Here is a 17,388-nt window from a genome sequence, read left to right on the forward strand (position 1 = left end):
TATTCCGAAATGGTTTCTTGGAGGGACCATAATAAAACTTGTACTTAAAATATTTTCTAGAAAAGATTAGCAAAGTATCCGGGTTTTGCCGAAATATCCTACTAATTTCTTGTACTCGATATAAAGATGGGTCAGGTATTTTATGTCATTTTTATTTTGAAGAATGATTTGATTGGCTCTAGAAAGCTAATGGGTTCCCCATCGTCAGCAATGGTGATTAGTACTTAAATTTATGAAAGAACGAATAGAGAGACGAAGTTTTAGAATAAAAACAAAAGTATCAAAATACAATACTAAAGTATTGGTTTAATAGTAGGGATCTTATAATTATGTTACTTATTGTGTTTCCCACAGATGTGTGTTGGTATTTTGAATTTGTTTTAATCAGGACAAGGACGACGATGAGAGTGTGAATTTATCTTGGTAGAAGCCCACGTGTAAGATATTTCTTCTGACTCATTGGTTTACTCGATCGATGAAGAAATGTATTAACACTAAGTATGATTCAACAATATGATTATGTCGTGACCCGTATGATACATTGAGAAATACGAAGAAAATTATATATAAAGACACTGTAATTGTTGTATGGTTTTTATGAATCCTAACTTTAGAGTTTTGGGCAGGAGTCACATCTCACTGTATTTTACGATGTTCAAGACATGTTACTAGATTCCAGGTTTAGTTTCTCTAACCTTTTTTGAGTTATCATCTCCATGATTATAGAGTTTTTATCTTATCATCCATTAATTAAAACAGTTCTTTTTGAAACTTTGAAGGAAATTATACAATATACATACCGTGTCGTGACATATAAATATATACTAATAAAAAGTAGAAGTTATAAGCTCTTAACGTCGTCTACATAGGATTTTAAATAACTAATATAAATTTGGCATATCACTTATTAACATTTTACACAATTTCCAGAATTTTCTATATTAAGAATTATTTTAAACAACCTATCATGATTTGACATGTCATTTATTAACATTTTTTAAATTTACAAAAAATTTTGTCATTCATTAATATTTTCTAAATTTACAGAATTTAAAAAAAAAATTTAAATTTATGGAAATCAAAGAACTAAGCACAATATCCCACATCGGCAAGAAATTTTTTAGACAATAGTTCAGAACCAGTATAAATAAGATTAATATGCTTCCAACAACGAATGAACAGGAAAGCTTGATTTATCAGGCGTCCAAGTTTAAAAGTTTTATTGGTTTGATCTGGTTTTTTATTTGATCAAATTAAAACTTTAAACAGTTTCAAAAAAAATATTACAATATTTAAAAATTTTAAAAGTTTAAATATTATAAATATTGAAACTTTTAAAAGTTCTTAGCTTTTAAAAAGTTTTTAAATATTATAAGTTTTAAATTTTAAAAGTTTAAAATCTTATAAATATTGAAAATTTTTAAAATGTTCAAATTTTATATTTCGAAACCTTTTAAAAGTTTAAAATATTATAAATATTGATGCAAAACATAAATTATCTTATTTATCTATATTTGTGCTTTTTATTTCTTATGAGCTGTAAAACATATTTTTGTGTATGATTTTATAGAAATTCTTTAATTAATTTTTTATTTTTGGGTCTAAGGAAGAAAGATTGACATCACAACACCTTAATTTGATGTTTGACTCAAATTTTGAGGTTTAAATAAGAAAGATGGACGACAAACATACATGTTTTATTACGGTTGTCACGGTTAAGGTTTATTAACCATCGGTTATGGTTAGAAATTTTTTGTAACTTTAACCAAAACGGTTTAACAAACGGTTAAACGGTTACATTTAAATATGGTTACGGTTCAAGCGGTTATTGTTATATACGGTTACGGTTATTTGATAATATGATACGGTTGATATTATTTGATGATATAATATAATTGATATTATTTATTTATAATTAATATGTTTGATCTTATAATGTATTCATATTTCTATATATCATATGATTCATATTAAATAAATAATTATTAGTATATTTTATTATGTTTTTAAAATATTATAAACCAAGTAAGGATTTTGGTTTGAGAAGTTTCTAAACGAGTGGATCTAAAACCAAATAAGTTAATAATTGAGTGCATGTGTTGACTATGCTGGAAATCATGAATTTCACAAATTTTATGAGAAAAGAAATGATTTTGTTCTTGGAGTTTGATGGGTTAACAAGTTGTGTGGTAGTCTAAAAAAAGGTTTTTCAGTGGAAGAATGTGAAGAAGTTGACGAGGAAGAAGAAGAAAAAGAGTATAACGAATAACCAAATGGTAAAAGTTACGATGACAATTAACACAAAATTTGACAATGAAAATGACAAGAAAGAATATGAAAAATAAGAAAACATTGAATAAAAAACACGAAAACAGAGGTGATATCGATCAATTAAATATGAAAACGAATTAAATTCATGATTATAAAATTATTTCGTTTTTTTTGTGGTCAAAGAAAATGGTTTAGGATATGTGAGGTCATCAGTTTGATTTGCCTCGCCTAGACGTCAAGTTAAATTTTAATTTTTTTATCAGATTTGATTTTATAACACAACTGATTTTTATATTTTAAAAAATTGTGTATCTGAAATTTAATTTTTTTTGTTAATACTAATTTTAATTTTTTTATGAGATAATATTTTATTACCGTAATCAATCATATATAATTTTTAATAAAATATATCAATGAAACCACTAGTGTGGGTTAAAAACGTAGTAGAATAAAAAGCAACTAATACCGTGCCACTAATTAATTACGTTTTTTTTGTTTAAGGGCCCTGGGATAAAATCAAGAAATCGGAAATTAATTAAACCAAAGACGATCAACCCGGTCGGACCGGGTTTTACGACATTTGTTGGAATTACCGGTTTAACGATTTGTGAGTAAAATTGGTCATCTTCATCTCGCTGACGCTTAGAGCCTAGAGGAGTTTTTAGACAGAGACGACGACGATGTCGCTTGGGCACGGCCGTTGGGAGTGTCCATGCCGAGTTGCCGACCACTTACGTTTGCAGGTACGATTCATTCGTATTTTGACAATTCTGTATCTTTGAATCATGTTTGCGCTTTCTTTGTTGTTGATGCAAATTTAGGATTTAGTTGAGAAATCAAACGAAATCGATAATAGCATAAATTTGAACTTTGAGATTGTGACTCGTCGGTCTACTTTGTTATGTCAAATTGTTACTCTGTGGAGCTATCAATCTCGGATTTGGTTAAAAGTTTCGATTTTTTTTGTTTTTGAAATAGACAATTTCAGGTTTTGTTATGTTGTTAGATTTTAGTACTTGATTCTTGATTCTAGACTCAAAAAACTCAAATCAAGAAGTAGATTCTATATAAGCAGGCTTACACATAATTTCATATTTCACATCCTTTTTTAAGTGATATTAAGCAAATGCTCTAACTGTGACCTTTTAGTTTCTTACACATCCTAGTGAGATACAAGACGAAGAAGACAAAGACGAAGAAGAGCCGCTAAGTATTGGTCTCCCATGGAACAGGTCTGAGAGATAATTCTCCAAGTTATCTGGCTTTAACCGCACCAGCATCTCTGTGTTTCTCTCATGGCTCAGCGTTGGCAAGTACTTACCGTAAAACTCTCTGTATTCCGGTACTATATTCTTTGCTATGGAAACCTTAAGCTCGTCCCTTAGTTTTGCATCTGTTATCACACATGATGATTGTTTCGTGTAAGCTTCTTCAAATGCCGCGTGAAATCTCTTGAAATGTGTTTTGGCTTCCTCTGGTGATAGTACTGTTGTGTTGGATTTCTCTGGTAAAGATATGTATACATTGGACCACGCTGCGATCTCGTAGTTTGCAGCGTAGCTTCTGAGTTTTGTTTCGTGCTTTGTGAGCCAATCGTCTCCGAGAAGGTTCCTGAGGTGATTTGAACGAACGGTGTCAACCACGAACTGAATGTTGTTTACGAGGAAGAGGTAAGATAGTGAAACATCCTTGTAACTCTCTGCTTTGGTGTCTAGTTTGCATAGGAAAACCAGGATGAGCCATGCTAGTTGGACCGAGACTGCGTGGTTGTTGTTGTCCTCATCTTCTAAGATTGGAGCTGTGAAATAAGATTCTAGCATACGGGTGTTTCTCTTAAGCGGATACTCTTCAAGGATCTCAGACAACACACGGCTGTATTCAGAGAGTGATGATATGAAACTCATGGTTGTTCGAGTCAGCTTGTGAACCCCTCCTCCTGCAGTTACTGCTTTTGAAGAATCCTTTTGTATTGTTGACTCAAATTCCGTGAGACTTGTGTGGATTGAGTCCTTGAGTTTCTTAAGCGATGAGAGCACCAGAGTTTTAACAGCAGCTACTGAATCAAAGTGAAAAATCAGTTCTATGTCTGGCCTAAGGTCAGATATTGCTGCATAGAGATCCATCAGCCTGAAGATCCTCTCCTGCGATGATTTTTTCTCCTTATTGGCAACGAGTTCAGGGAACTTGAAAAGATTGATTCCTGCTTCATTCGCTATCTCGTAAAAGCAAGACTCTCTTATTGTACTCGAAGCAGAGAAGACGTAATCACAGAGAAGTTTTTCTCCTCGGAGAAGTGTTATGACTCCAATCTTTGCAGCTTTGATCCAGTTCTTGATCATAGGCTCGAGCACGCCCCAGTCCATTCTGTTAAACCGTGAGATCTTATACTTTTCGATCCCAAGTAAGTGTAGCCCTTCATCTACAATTGACTTTCTGATCAACTTATATCTCTTTATGCATTCTTTACCATATCCACAGCTGATCATGGTCTCTGCTATGATCTTGAGGTCTGACATCACAAGTGCTGCAGCTTTTTCAACCTTACTGATTGATTCACCAGCCTTCTTCAGCTCATCTTCATCATCATCATCATCAGATTGCATAACATCTTCAAATTCTGAATTGCTTGAAACTGAGGATTGACTAGAGACAGATTCAGGATCAAGTTGGTCACGGTTCGAAGACAGTATCTGGAAGAACTCTTGTTCAAGCCTGGCCATACCGATCTGCATCAGGTGCTGTGCCAGCACTAGCTTGGCAGACTGAGAGTGCTGAGAGATGAGAAAGTGCATGGCTCTGCGTAAGTCACGGATGCATCTGATGAATTCTTTGGCCTCCTTTCTGCTGTGACAAAACAGAGAGATGATCTTTGTGTAGGACGGTGAGTTGGGATCCCACTTCTTGATGATTGATTCAGCGGCCTCCACGGTTTCCTCCATCATCGACTGAGAGAAAGTCTGATTGAGAGGTGAAGCTGGGAGAGAAGTGAATGGAGAAAGAGAAGAAAGGATAGATTTAGGAGAAGAGGAAGAGAAGATAACAGACTTTGCTTTTTTCGCCATTGATGAGGTTTTTACTCCTTACTACTCTTCTTTCTGATTTTGTAGAAGAGATGATTAATTTGTTCAGTGGAGTTGCTGGTGACTTATAGAGAGATGATTGTCTCTGTAAGGTTATATAGAGAGATGGTTCCAAAATGTGTAAACCAATGACCAATACAAAACCTTTGACTGGCTTTCTCTATTCTTGCAAGTTTTAAAAACTCAATATAAGTAATGTTTCATGTAGTTTCATACTGGTGTAATAGCTGACCGAATATATTATCTTTTATTTTTGTTTCTTAATCATTCGATTATCAAATACTTGAAATGTAAGAAAGTCTTTAGATACAAAAATATATTATAGTGGCTTTGAATCTTTTGACTCGGCAAAATTTCGAAATTTCGACGTTTTTATACTGTATAGGATGATGTAGATAGATTGACGGTTTAATTAATATCTTATTAAGATAATATTATGAGTTTGGTGACAAAGTCCACTTTAATGTTGGGGTTAACACGACGAAACATTTAACGATCTCACATTTTTGTTCCTCACTTTTAAAAAAGTGATTCCACAGATTCTTCTTATATCGTCTATCATTCTATGTATGTTAAAATTTTCACTAAATTTGATTTTCACGAATGAAGATTTTCAGTTTGTGATTTTCCTTCAAGTTTTTTTTTGGCAAATAAATTGAAATTATGAAACCAAACACCCATTTTTTGTGTGTTAAAATATGACAGGGAGAATTTGAGAACCTAGAATGAATATGAAACTACAACTTGAATGAATCAATTTGAGAAATACTGAAACCAAAGGTAATGACATATATTTATCACTTTCAGGTAAATTGTTTATGCAATCACTATATAAGACTAATTAACCTATTGTGTTTGACCAACAGATCAAAAGATACGCACTATCTCTGATATTTTTGTAATTTACACTTATTGTTATATATAATGACATGGTGGCAAGGTTTGAAAATTGATATATACACATGCATTACTAACTAAACAAATATTTTGTAGCCACGAGTTCGTATTGATAGAAAATTATATGTGCTTACCAAAGTCAATTGTGTATAGATGGATGTAAGCAAGTTCTGCATCAACGCTGACTTGGCAAATCAAGACCAGCAATAAGCTATTCTACGTATAGCAACGACCACATTTCATAACCAAAACCAAAGTGCAAGGAAAATGTTGTAACATCCAGAAAAGGCTAATTAAGGAATGAGCTCGTATATAACGTAAGAACTCCTAATACTACTTGGTTTGGTTTTATCTGAATTGAATTGAGTCGTTTGTTTTCAACAGTTACGAAACCAAAAGAAACTAAAAGGAAAACTCAAATGAATTAGAGTAAGTGTGAAAACAACTGGCAGAAGAGATTCTACAAAAGTCAAGTCTTTCCTATAAGACAAAGTAATCACAAAGTCAAATTTCAAAATTTGTCTTTCTTTACTACGTTAGTGTTTGATATTTGTGCATGTTATCCCCAGCCCCAACCTCTTCATCTTGGTTGGTCTAACAAATTTTAGTGACAACAAAGGATTCACACATGAGGACACAGTTTGGTGCATCAATTCTTCAAAACTCGACATTTCCTACCTATTGATTGTCAAATGGTGTGTCTAGGTTTCATGTGTCAACTTATCTTGCAAATCAGACCACAGCACCTATTTTTCTTTTTCCTATGTATAATTTGTTTAACTCGGGTGTGTACTCACTCATAATCAATTTTCCTTGCGTTATATATTCTCGGGTCACCAAATTTATCAAATTACTGATTGTTGAATTCATATTTGTGTAGCGGCGATCTAAACCAGTGGAAAACTTCATCCAAGGTGTATTTTCTTTCAAGAAAACTTAGAATTTGGAAACAGAACATGCTTTGTTTCTTTCTGAATCGAGGTGTAAGCAGAGAATCAAAGAGAGAAATTAACAGCACAAGACAAACGATCAAGGTGACTAATCCGAATGATTAGTGATGACAGAGTTTACAACTATAACGAGCTAATTCTAACCGAGGCGGGTAATATAAAAGATGAAGTGATCCGATCATATAACAATAATACTCTGCTTATGTAAATCAAATCTTTCATTAAGATGAGCTTTCAAAATCTTTAACATGGAAAGAAAATAAGCAAAACTCACACAAGAGAGCTAATAAAATACAAAACACACAAAAAATTGATGTAATTAAGATAACGCTTACACCTTAATAGCATACTTCCTAATTGGAAAGTACATTTCTTTCTTCTTCTCCCTTTCAGTCTTCAGTGATGCCTGTGTACAAATCATCAGCCAGAGAAGCAATTCATTCAGTACAATAAACCAAAACACCATTTGCTCAATTCTATAATGTCACTTTGAAAAAACTACTAAACACAAAAAAATACCTGATGCTTGGTGAGTCTTCTCCTGATAGCTCTAGTCTTCTTGGGACGAAGATCAAGAGGCAACAGCTTCTTGTTCTTGTACGCCTCTCTCAAAGCAGACTTTTGTTTCTGTGAGATCACTGTCAATACCTGAGCAATGGACTTCCTCACCACCTTGCTGTATCAGCACAAAACAGAACCCATTTGAGATCAATGTGATAAAAAAATCCGTGTTGGTAACAATCCAACAGTGAGAAACAAAAACCAAGTAAGCTACAGAGCACAATGATATGAACTAGGATACAACTAATACGTAACAGAACAAAACTACACAATTTGCAAAGCATAAGCAGAAGCAAGTGTTATATATATAAGTATAAACTCTATCAAAAAGGCAATGATACTCATAAACCTGATTACCACATATGATTAATAACCCCTATCACTAGCTAAAACCATAAACAAAGCAATACAATTTAGATTCAAATCATAATAGATAAAATGCAACATTTGATCACACAAGAAGAGTATATAAAGTAAGAGAAGTGGAAACACATACATCTTAGAGAGCTTGTTGGGAGCACCTCCAGTAACCTTAGCGACGCGAAGAAGAGCAAGCTCAGCCTTAAACTCCTTCAACTGAGTAGAAAGATCAGCTTTTGATTTCTCCCTCAGCTCATGAACCTTGATTCTTGCTGTTCAGATTCCATTTCACAAATACACAAAAAAAAAAAAAATCAAATCTCATAACCAAAAAAGTACGATATTGTATGTTACAGTATGAAAAGTTTCAGAATTTGGCTAACCCATTGCGTCTTGGTGTGGTGTTCTTCTGGCCTTGCCCTTACTCTGTTGTTGGCTGGTATAAAAGAACAGAAACCCTAGAAAACACACAAATGAAGAAGATGACGGCTGTCACTTAAACCCGGAATTTTAGGTTTTATTTAGTGGGCCGAGTTTGATTTCACATGGGCCGGGGCTTATAAAACGAATTCATATTTTACAAGTTTTTGACTAGCGACGTTATCGTAATTAACAACGTGATAGAAAAGTGTAATTATGAGTAGCGTGATTGACAATTAATTACCTCTCTAATAAATAGATGCATACATTAGTCGTACAAGTTGACACAAAGGCATAAATGCATGTTTATCTATGACCCCCAACTTGAAGGTTCTTTTAGTAACTTATTACGATTGCCATTTCAGTAATGACTCGATCGGAGAATTTTGCCATTTGGTCAAAAGAAAAAAAACTAAGCGCCGGTCAAGCACCACCGGCTGAAGCATTCTCATTGATTAATTTACAAAAAAAAAAAATGAAAAAGTGAAATATTGGACTTGTTCAAAGCTTCTGGTAACGTTGTTGTTATCTACAACAACCAAAGACGCAGCGTTTTGAACATGGATTCCCCTGTTTTTTGGGGGGTCGCTTTATTTCTTTTGACTCTTCTCTTTTCAGCTCCTATAAATCAGACAACAACTAATTCTTTCTCTCACATCACAAGTCCTTTTGAAAAACAAGAAAATATCTTATTTTTTGCATAAAACACAGAACAAAAACGGGATCCCGAACAAAAACAGAGGATCATCAATCATGGTTCTGTATGAAGAGGTTAGTGTCTTTACTTTATCTATGTTTCCAAGCTCATGTAGATCTCTGTTACTGTAGAAAAGTGATGATACCAAAAAAAAAAAACAAAAAAATGTACTTACTAGTTATGTTCCTATCGATCCAGGCATCCAGCAAGAACCATTCTATTAGGTTTAATGTAAGTATTATATGCTTTTTTGTGCAGGGTTTTATATTGAACTCACGAGGCATGAAGCTGTTCACTTGTGTATGGAAACCAGATAAGGAAGAACCAAAGGCCTTTCTCTTCCTCTGCCATGGCTACGCTATGGAGTCCAGCATCACCATGAACAGTTCAGCCACGAGGCTAGCCAAGGCCGGTTTTGCAGTCTATGGAATGGACTATGAAGGACACGGGAAATCCGAGGGACTAAATGGTTATATCAGTGACTTTGATCGTCTCGTTGATGATGTCTCAAATCACTACTCTTCAATTTGTGGTAACTTTCTTTCTTCTTTTTTTATTGAAAACCATTATATGGTTTTCGATTTTCAATAATTTGATAAAAGAAATGGTGAAAATAATTTTGTAGAGAAGGAAGAGAACAAGGGGAAGATGAGGTTTCTACTTGGAGAATCCATGGGAGGAGCACTTGCGTTGCTCTTAGCCAGAAAGAAGCCTGACTTTTGGGACGGTGCGGTTTTGGTCGCACCCATGTGTAAGGTTAGTGATCTCTCTTTCTTTTTTGTAGTTTATTGTTGTTTAGTTATCCTTAGTCTTGCATTATTAACGTATAAAGAAATCAATATACATTGAATGATTAATTAGTGTTCGAGATGATTTGTATAGTTGAGATACATTTTTCTAATGATTTTTTAAGGATTAGATCAAAGGTCGCAATCGAAAACGGAGAAATATGGTTGTAAAGTGAGAATAAACCAAAAACTTTCAATAATTCTCTTTACTTTTGGATTAGCAATAAATGCCCGTAGATAATACTAAAAATGGTTCAATCACTCTTCATTAGTCCCTTGTCTCAGTACTAGTTTCTATTTAGACACCATTACTTATTGTTACAAGCATATATTAGTCGACATCGTTTTTTTTTTGTCTTCCATCTAATATGGTAAATGTTGTTATGTATAGTTAGCAGACGAGGTAAAGCCACATCCAGTAGTGATCTCAATTCTTATCAAGCTTGCCAAGTTTATTCCGACGTGGAAAATAGTTCCAGGAAATGATATCATTGACATTGCAGTTAAAGAAGCCCACATCAGAAAACAGGTGATTGATGATTGTAATCTAAATAAGACAGCCAACTCTACTTATTTAATCAAATTTTTGTTACTAAATACTAACCATAGTTTATGAATTAAACAGGTGAGGGAGAACAAGTATTGCTATAAAGGCCGGCCTCGCCTCAATACCGCCTACCAACTCTTGTTGGTTAGCTTGGATCTCGAGAAGAATCTTCATCAGGTTTCTAATTATAAGATACATATATAGTTATTTTGGATATGTATATTTGATATTGTAATGGACGATATATAACATTTTACACGTAAAACTTGATAATTAATTAGCAATGGCTTTTGAACTTATATAGGTATCTATTCCTTTTATTGTTCTTCACGGGGAAGATGATAAAGTGACGGACAAAAGCGTGAGCAAATTGCTATACGAAGTGGCTTCAAGCTCGGACAAGACGTTCAAGTTGTACCCCAACATGTGGCACGCTTTGCTATACGGGGAAACTCCTGAAAATTCAGAAATTGTGTTTGGTGATATCATAAATTGGCTGGAGGATAGAGCCATCAATTCGAACGGAGGGTTGGAGACTCAGCTAAAACATAAGCATGATGGATTCTTGACGCATAAATAAGTGAACGATATATGTAGCAATATATATGGTTTATGTACTTAATGTAGTCTTTTTTTATACATACGAAGTTACTTGTTGAATTTTATCCATAAAAAGAAGAAAGTTACATGTTGAAAGTTATAAATTACGGAAAATCTCTGAATCTATATAGCATAACAACTCGTTAACAAACCCTCAAAAACCACACGAATTTGAAGATAGCATTAGACTGAAGAAGATAAGTTAGGTCTTCCGATATATATAGGCAAAATTGACCGGTTTCAATGGCTTTTGGATCGAAAAATAAATAAATGTATAAGGTAATTCTTAAACTATATACAAATTTAGAAAAGTTAAAAATATAACAACTATATATTATACGTCACATTTTTTTTTCTAAGATAAATTGGCCTAATTAGTCAGACCATCTCTTTCACCATCAGTGGCTATTTTAAGTTGCAATTTTGAAAATTTAAAGAACAACCAATTAATTTTTTTACCATACCTGGCTAAAAAAAAAGTAAAAGTTTTTGCTGTCAAAAAAAGAAGAAAAAGTTTTTTTTTTTTTTTTGGCAAACAAAAAGAAGAAAAAGTTTAATCCACTAATATTCTACGAAATTATATCAGCCTACTAATATATACTGAGTAAGTACGTAAATTGACAACTTTTCGTCCAATGGAATGATAATCATCATCCATATTATGGAACGACTGTTTTCAAATTATAAATCAAAACATAAAAATTTCCTAGTTATAACTCAAAAGTCATTGATTACATATACACTTATCCTATAGTGTTAATTTTCAGGTACAGATTATTGCTCTTTCAGAAAAGTCTCAGAAGAGTTGGGAATTATTATAAGAGTTTTTTATTTATATAATTTCTCTTATTATTATATGAGTTTACGAAAGGTGGAGGTATTTTTTGTATTGTATGGAAAGTTTAAGGAGTGGAAACATAAAAGGAAAGCAAATCCACGACGTTGTCAACTTTGTCAGGGTCAAACGACTAAGCTCTACAATGTCTTGATTGTCTTCTATATACTTTCTCAACTCTCCAAGAAAACAAGAGAGCAAAAAAATTGATTCAAATTAATCTCTTTCGACGTGATGGTTAGTTGATTAACAATCTCTTTAATTAAAATTTTTGATTAGTCTGAATCTAAAAGTTTGCATTTGTTCTTTCTTATTTCTTGTAATGAATTGATTTTGGTGTGCAGACGAGTGCAACAGAGGACCTCAAGTATGAAGAGGTTTGAATGTGTATATATATATGCATTGGGATCATCATCACATAGATATATAGAAAGGTCTGGTGACTGATTGATGATTGTATATATATGTGCAGAGTTTCATAAAGAACACTCGAGGATTGAAGTTGTTCACGTGCAGATGGGTACCAACAAACAAAGACCCAAGGGCTTTAGTTTTCCTTTGCCACGGATACGGCATGGAATGTAGCATCACCATGAATAGTTGAGATCAACCCATTTCATAAAATTCTATGATTTTTTTATATATTTTTATTATATATGTGCTTTCATCTAGAATGTATTAATTTATAGAATGACTAATAAAATCTGATCTAAAATCCAAATGTTTTAAGTTAACACACACAAAAAAAAACTAAAAAAGTTATTAACGTTTGAAATGAATATGATCGGCTTAGGTACTGCGAGGAGACTTGTGAAGGCAGGATATGCGGTTTATGGAATGGATTATGAAGGACATGGCAAATCTGATGGGCTTAGCGCTTATATCCCAAACTTTGACAACCTCGTTGATGATGTCTCAACTCATTACACAACTATTTGCGGTAATGTTGACTTCTGGATTATAAAAGTCAACTTATTGATTGAAAATTTTATGTGACAGTAAATGTCCTAATTAAAAAAGGGAAACTACATAATTTCGGAATCAATATGATCGATATGAAATTTTTTTTGGCCGAACGTGAGAAGATGGAAGCAACTGATAAATGAATAGCTTGATTTTTTTTTTCTTTATTTGTTTGACATTATCAAATAAATTGCCTTTGGAATGTAAAACTGAAATAGAGAGGGAAGAGAACAAACGGAAGATGAGGTTTATGTTAGGAGAGTCAATGGGAGGAGCAGTGGTTGTGTTGCTATGCAGGAAGAAACCTGACTTTTGGGATGGAGCTCTCTTGGTCGCTCCAATGTGTAAGGTATTTCACTATTTCTCATCTCTTTATTTAGTTTGTTTTAGTTGCCTAATATTATTGTTATTCCTATATGCAACTGAAATTTGTGGTTCAAAAATATTAAACAGAACACCTATAAACATTTTTCTATTCTACGAGTGAAATAATCATACGATATCAAACCAAATTACTAGATTCAGTTACGCAACTAAAGAAAATGTTTATTTTTCTTATACGGCATATATATATATATATATATATATAATTGTTGATTAATATAAATTAAATGCATATAAACGAAACATTTTGTTTTTGTGAGTACAAGCAAATTAAATAGTACTATATGAATGTGAAATAGATATATTTGTCGCAGATCGCAGAAGAAATGAAGCCAAGTCCTTTTGTTATTTCGATATTAACAAAGCTCATCTCGGTTATACCCAAATGGAAGATCATTCCTAGTCAAGATATCATCGAGATATCATATAAAGAGCCAGACATAAGGAAACAGGTATGTTTCTATATAACATAGTAATCAAAATAATTAGTATACAAAAGCTGAGTAAGAAACTGATGATCAGTATTAGCGGCTAATCACTAATCAGTATGCTTGATTTAACTTTTGTACATTATGGTATGGGTTCAGGTTCGAGAAAATCCTTTATGTTACAAAGGAAGACCACGCTTGAAAACTGCGTATGAGCTTTTAAGGATCAGCAACGACCTGGAGAAGAGACTTCAAGAGGTATCTATATAAATTATACATATATTCGAGATTCCCTTAATGCATGCATTGATATTCAGATTGGACTTAAGGAATAATATATATATATATATATATTTACTGGTAAAAGTTTACCCTCAGATCTTATTTTACTTTGGTTTCTAACCATCCGAGAAATTGTTAGTATAGTATAAATTATAGTTGAAACTTACAACTAATTAATGCATATAATGATTATAGGTTTCATTGCCGTTTATGGTTTTACACGGAGATGATGATAAAGTTACAGATAAAGCAGTGAGCCAAGAACTATACAAGGTTGCGTTGAGCTCTGACAAAACCTTAAAGTTGTACCCTGGGATGTGGCACGGTTTGCTCAATGGTGAAACACAAGAGAACATCGAAATTGTCTTCGCTGACGTCATTGGATGGTTGGAAAAAAGAAGTGATTATGGAAATGAAAGGTTTGAGTCGGAGCTTAAACATTATAGCGATGGTTTGAATTTCAAGGAATAGTCGTTTTACACATTTTTACTTACTACCTACATTGTTTAACACATACAAATTGTTTTTTTTTTAAACACATACAAATTGTTGTAATGAAATTCTGGTGTTTTGCATTCTGATTTTAACGCTGCTATTGTGAATTATATATGTATTTTTTTTTTTTAAATGGTTTCATGTTTAATATTCTCCATATCAGTATTATGAATAAGATCAATATTTATAACATTCTTACATTAGATTAAAGTTAAATTTCTACACTCTTCATATATACACACAACAAGGGTATCTACAAAGTTGAGCTTTTTTTTAAGTGGAGATGAAAGTTGTGGTTTATGCCGTTCTTTGTTTAACTATTTAAAGAAAACACGTTTTAATGATCTTTAAATATTGAAAACAAGGATTAAAATTTTAAAAATAATTTCACTCATTAATTTATATAAAACAAAATAGTAAAACTTAGAAATATTTATAATAAATAAATGTCATGATCATTTCCTAGATAATCCAACAAAATAAAGAAAAGTTTTCATCTAAAATACTTTCGGCTTGGTTTAGGTGAACACAATGGCCACATTGTTGTCGTGTGAGGGCATTGGATCCATTTGAAGCAACTCTTCAAAAGCTTTTCCTTTAGGACAATAACCTTTCAATCCAATTACGACCATCTTCTCTAATGTCTTTGTGTTTTGCAGCATAATTTTCATGAACGAAGCCACAACCTTTGACTCTAGTGGCCAAGTTTCGCCAAGGATCCAGCATCGATTTTGATTCAAACTATGCGCTTCCAAGTAGTAGTCAAGAAGATCTTCCTGTACAGCCAAACATATCATTAATGCAAAACAGATTGTCAATATCTCAGGTTCAACGAACTCAAAACGAAATGACATGTTTACAAGGATTATTCAAACACGCCAATAGCTTGAATGGTCAAGGAAAAAAAAAGCGGTTCAAGGTGAACATATATACCGGTATGAAGCCACATTTCCAACTATGTAGTAGGGTTAGCTTCTTTAGTTGAGGTGAGTTTTGTAGCACCCTTACTATCCCATGAATTACATACTGGGAGATAGTTGTCCTAAGCGTCAAAACCTGAACCTTGAATATCGGTAAAGAAACACCTCGAAGTTCCACAAGGGATAAAATCTACAAAAGCACAATCTCCAATGGTGAGTACCGAAACATCTACAGCAATACTAACATAGAGTTACTGAAAATCAAAGCTTAATGGAAACTAATCAATAGGCTAAAAGGTATAAGTGTGTGCAAACCAGCTGGTTCTCCACGAGTACGAATGGTCATATAATGTATATCACACTAGAGTATACAAAATTAAACATATACCTTAAGAAAGTTTTCCCCAAAAGTAAGCTTCTGTACATTCTTCAATTTCTCTAGCATTTCTAGCGCCATGATTTGAAGAAAAAGAGCGTCGAGTTCTTCCTTAACTTGACAGAAGTCAATGTCTAGTTTAACTTTGGTTAAAGACGAGACATCAACTAAGGTACAAGGTAACTGAGAGTTTGTCAATCTGAGGTCATGTATATGTGGTGCAACAATAAGTGTTGCCCCTGTAACCAAAAGGCGACGCTTGATTTTCAAAACTCTCAGACGCGGTGACTTGCTGAGATCAAGAAACGTTGGTTGACTTAGGCAATACAATCTTAATATTTCGAGGATCGGACAACCACATAGAATCTTGGCAAGGGATTCTTCAGAGATATAGCAAGAATGCAATGAAAGTTTCTTCAATGATGTCCAAGACACGGAGCATCTTGTAATGAGATGATTTCTATTGAGTTGCTTAACCGAAGAATTGGTGTAAAAAAAATCAGGAATACTGTACTCGAGGGAATGACTAACGGAGAATTGTAGCGACAAATTCTCAACGTTTCGGGACAGAGCGAACTCGATCCACTTGTTCAGGTCGTGATCAGGAGGACAGTCTCTCACGTGGTAGGAATCGAGGTGAAATCTCATCATCTTACGAGCCGTGTAGCGAGCTAGGGTTTCGTTTATGAAATCAGCTGGATTCCGTATATTACGAAATCCTTCAAAATCAAAGGACAAGGAAGGTGTATTGGGCCATACATGCCTCCATCGTCTGGACAAGACCGAAGTTCTAATGGCTACTTTAGTCGGGAGAAAGGAGAGGATCTGTTGGATAAGCACATCGGGCAAAGAGCTAATTGAGTCTAGATTTTCACTTGAGTCTCCTGCTCGTTTGATATCACGGCGGTGCTGATGAGCGTAGCAGTCAGCGGCGGTGACGCCGTCTCCGTTTCTGCCGTCGTAGGCCATTACGTTATCAACCACGGATAACAAACCTACTTGTATGTGTTGTGATTAAGAAACAAACAAAGTAATTACAAATTTTGTTTATTAATGGTATTGTTACAAATATATTGTATTATGTAAAATCCATTATGGGCCCATTAGTGTAAATCCTAATATTTATCTAATGGAACAGATAAATAGCAGTATTCTCATATTCAACTAAAATGATAATAACTAAATAAATCCGAAATTAAAACCAATTTCCTTTTCTCTTTTTGTCACGTGACTTCTTCTCCTTGCACATACGTATAATTAACTTTTATCTTTTTTTTTTGGGTAAACAAGGAATTCATTAAAAGCAATGATAGAGTTACACTCCAGGAGGAATTGTTAAAAGCCATTAAGGCGGATTTAGCGACAGAGTCAGCTGCAACATTGCTAGTTCGTGGAATAAACTTAAATAAAAGAGATAGAAGCAAAGGAGGACTTTAACAGAGCTATATTATGGAGGATCCCCTTGAACTTTGTAGTACTATCCTTAGCATTGATGAGTGTCATGAGGATTTTGGAATCCGAGAACACTGAAATA

The 17,388-nt window shown here is 33.6% G+C and overlaps 4 protein-coding genes and 1 pseudogene across 5 annotated transcripts; 2 read left to right on the forward strand and 3 right to left on the reverse strand.

Moving 5' to 3' along the window:
* Nucleotides 1–3,312: 3,312 nt before the first annotated feature.
* Nucleotides 3,313–5,688, reverse strand: LOC104792759 (exocyst complex component EXO70H1 pseudogene; annotated as a pseudogene). Its single transcript, XR_015559830.1, has one exon. The product of XR_015559830.1 is annotated as an exocyst complex component EXO70H1 pseudogene (transcript).
* Nucleotides 5,689–7,398: 1,710 nt separating this feature from the next.
* LOC104792761 (large ribosomal subunit protein uL29y) lies at nt 7,399–8,650 on the reverse strand. The gene is made up of 4 exons (XM_087454592.1): nt 8,503–8,650; nt 8,256–8,391; nt 7,718–7,874; nt 7,399–7,604 (listed from the first exon to the last, which is right to left on the reverse strand). The coding sequence occupies exons 1-4, from the start codon at nt 8,504–8,506 to the stop codon at nt 7,530–7,532; spliced, it is 372 nt and encodes a 123-aa protein (XP_087310718.1). The 5' UTR covers nt 8,507–8,650; the 3' UTR covers nt 7,399–7,529.
* A 449-nt stretch (nt 8,651–9,099) lies between these two features.
* Nucleotides 9,100–11,275, forward strand: LOC104792762 (caffeoylshikimate esterase). The gene is made up of 6 exons (XM_010518982.3): nt 9,100–9,310; nt 9,495–9,768; nt 9,862–9,992; nt 10,416–10,553; nt 10,650–10,748; nt 10,876–11,275. The coding sequence occupies exons 1-6, from the start codon at nt 9,293–9,295 to the stop codon at nt 11,149–11,151; spliced, it is 936 nt and encodes a 311-aa protein (XP_010517284.1). The 5' UTR covers nt 9,100–9,292; the 3' UTR covers nt 11,152–11,275.
* An 854-nt stretch (nt 11,276–12,129) lies between these two features.
* Nucleotides 12,130–14,704, forward strand: LOC104792763 (caffeoylshikimate esterase-like). Its single transcript, XM_010518983.2, has 8 exons — nt 12,130–12,243; nt 12,351–12,383; nt 12,479–12,605; nt 12,800–12,946; nt 13,188–13,318; nt 13,668–13,805; nt 13,941–14,039; nt 14,259–14,704. The coding sequence occupies exons 1-8, from the start codon at nt 12,241–12,243 to the stop codon at nt 14,532–14,534; spliced, it is 954 nt and encodes a 317-aa protein (XP_010517285.1). The 5' UTR covers nt 12,130–12,240; the 3' UTR covers nt 14,535–14,704.
* Nucleotides 14,705–15,022: 318 nt separating this feature from the next.
* Nucleotides 15,023–16,844, reverse strand: LOC104699323 (putative F-box protein At1g49610). The gene is made up of 3 exons (XM_010414643.2): nt 15,867–16,844; nt 15,492–15,668; nt 15,023–15,334 (listed from the first exon to the last, which is right to left on the reverse strand). The coding sequence occupies exons 1-3, from the start codon at nt 16,821–16,823 to the stop codon at nt 15,077–15,079; spliced, it is 1,392 nt and encodes a 463-aa protein (XP_010412945.1). The 5' UTR covers nt 16,824–16,844; the 3' UTR covers nt 15,023–15,076.
* Between the last annotated feature and the right edge of the window lie 544 nt (nt 16,845–17,388).

Source organism: Camelina sativa, chromosome 6 (assembly GCF_030686135.1).
Source record: "Camelina sativa cultivar CO46 ecotype springtype chromosome 6, ASM3068613v1".
In the NCBI taxonomy this organism is placed as follows: Eukaryota; Viridiplantae; Streptophyta; class Magnoliopsida; order Brassicales; family Brassicaceae; genus Camelina; species Camelina sativa.

What these genes read in the sequence shown, in the direction of transcription:
- LOC104792761 (XM_087454592.1), bottom strand. An exon ending in CCCAACAAGCTCTCTAAGAT is followed by an intron (nt 7,875 to 8,255) that starts GTATGTGTTTCC and finishes GTGCTGATACAG; the next exon opens with CAAGGTGGTGAGGAAGTCCA. An exon ending in GAAGACTCACCAAGCATCAG is followed by an intron (nt 7,605 to 7,717) that starts GTATTTTTTTGT and finishes ATTTGTACACAG; the next exon opens with GCATCACTGAAGACTGAAAG.
- LOC104792762 (XM_010518982.3), top strand. An exon ending in AAGCCCACATCAGAAAACAG is followed by an intron (nt 10,554 to 10,649) that starts GTGATTGATGAT and finishes TGAATTAAACAG; the next exon opens with GTGAGGGAGAACAAGTATTG. An exon ending in TCGAGAAGAATCTTCATCAG is followed by an intron (nt 10,749 to 10,875) that starts GTTTCTAATTAT and finishes GAACTTATATAG; the next exon opens with GTATCTATTCCTTTTATTGT.
- LOC104792763 (XM_010518983.2), top strand. An exon ending in AGGACCTCAAGTATGAAGAG is followed by an intron (nt 12,384 to 12,478) that starts GTTTGAATGTGT and finishes ATATATGTGCAG; the next exon opens with AGTTTCATAAAGAACACTCG. An exon ending in TGGTCGCTCCAATGTGTAAG is followed by an intron (nt 13,319 to 13,667) that starts GTATTTCACTAT and finishes TATTTGTCGCAG; the next exon opens with ATCGCAGAAGAAATGAAGCC.
- LOC104699323 (XM_010414643.2), bottom strand. Translation starts at nt 16,823, where the DNA reads ATGGCCTACGACGGCAGAAACGGAGACGGCGTCACCGCCGCTGACTGC. An exon ending in TTGGGGAAAACTTTCTTAAG is followed by an intron (nt 15,669 to 15,866) that starts GTATATGTTTAA and finishes GTGCTTTTGTAG; the next exon opens with ATTTTATCCCTTGTGGAACT. An exon ending in GGAAATGTGGCTTCATACCG is followed by an intron (nt 15,335 to 15,491) that starts GTATATATGTTC and finishes TTGGCTGTACAG; the next exon opens with GAAGATCTTCTTGACTACTA.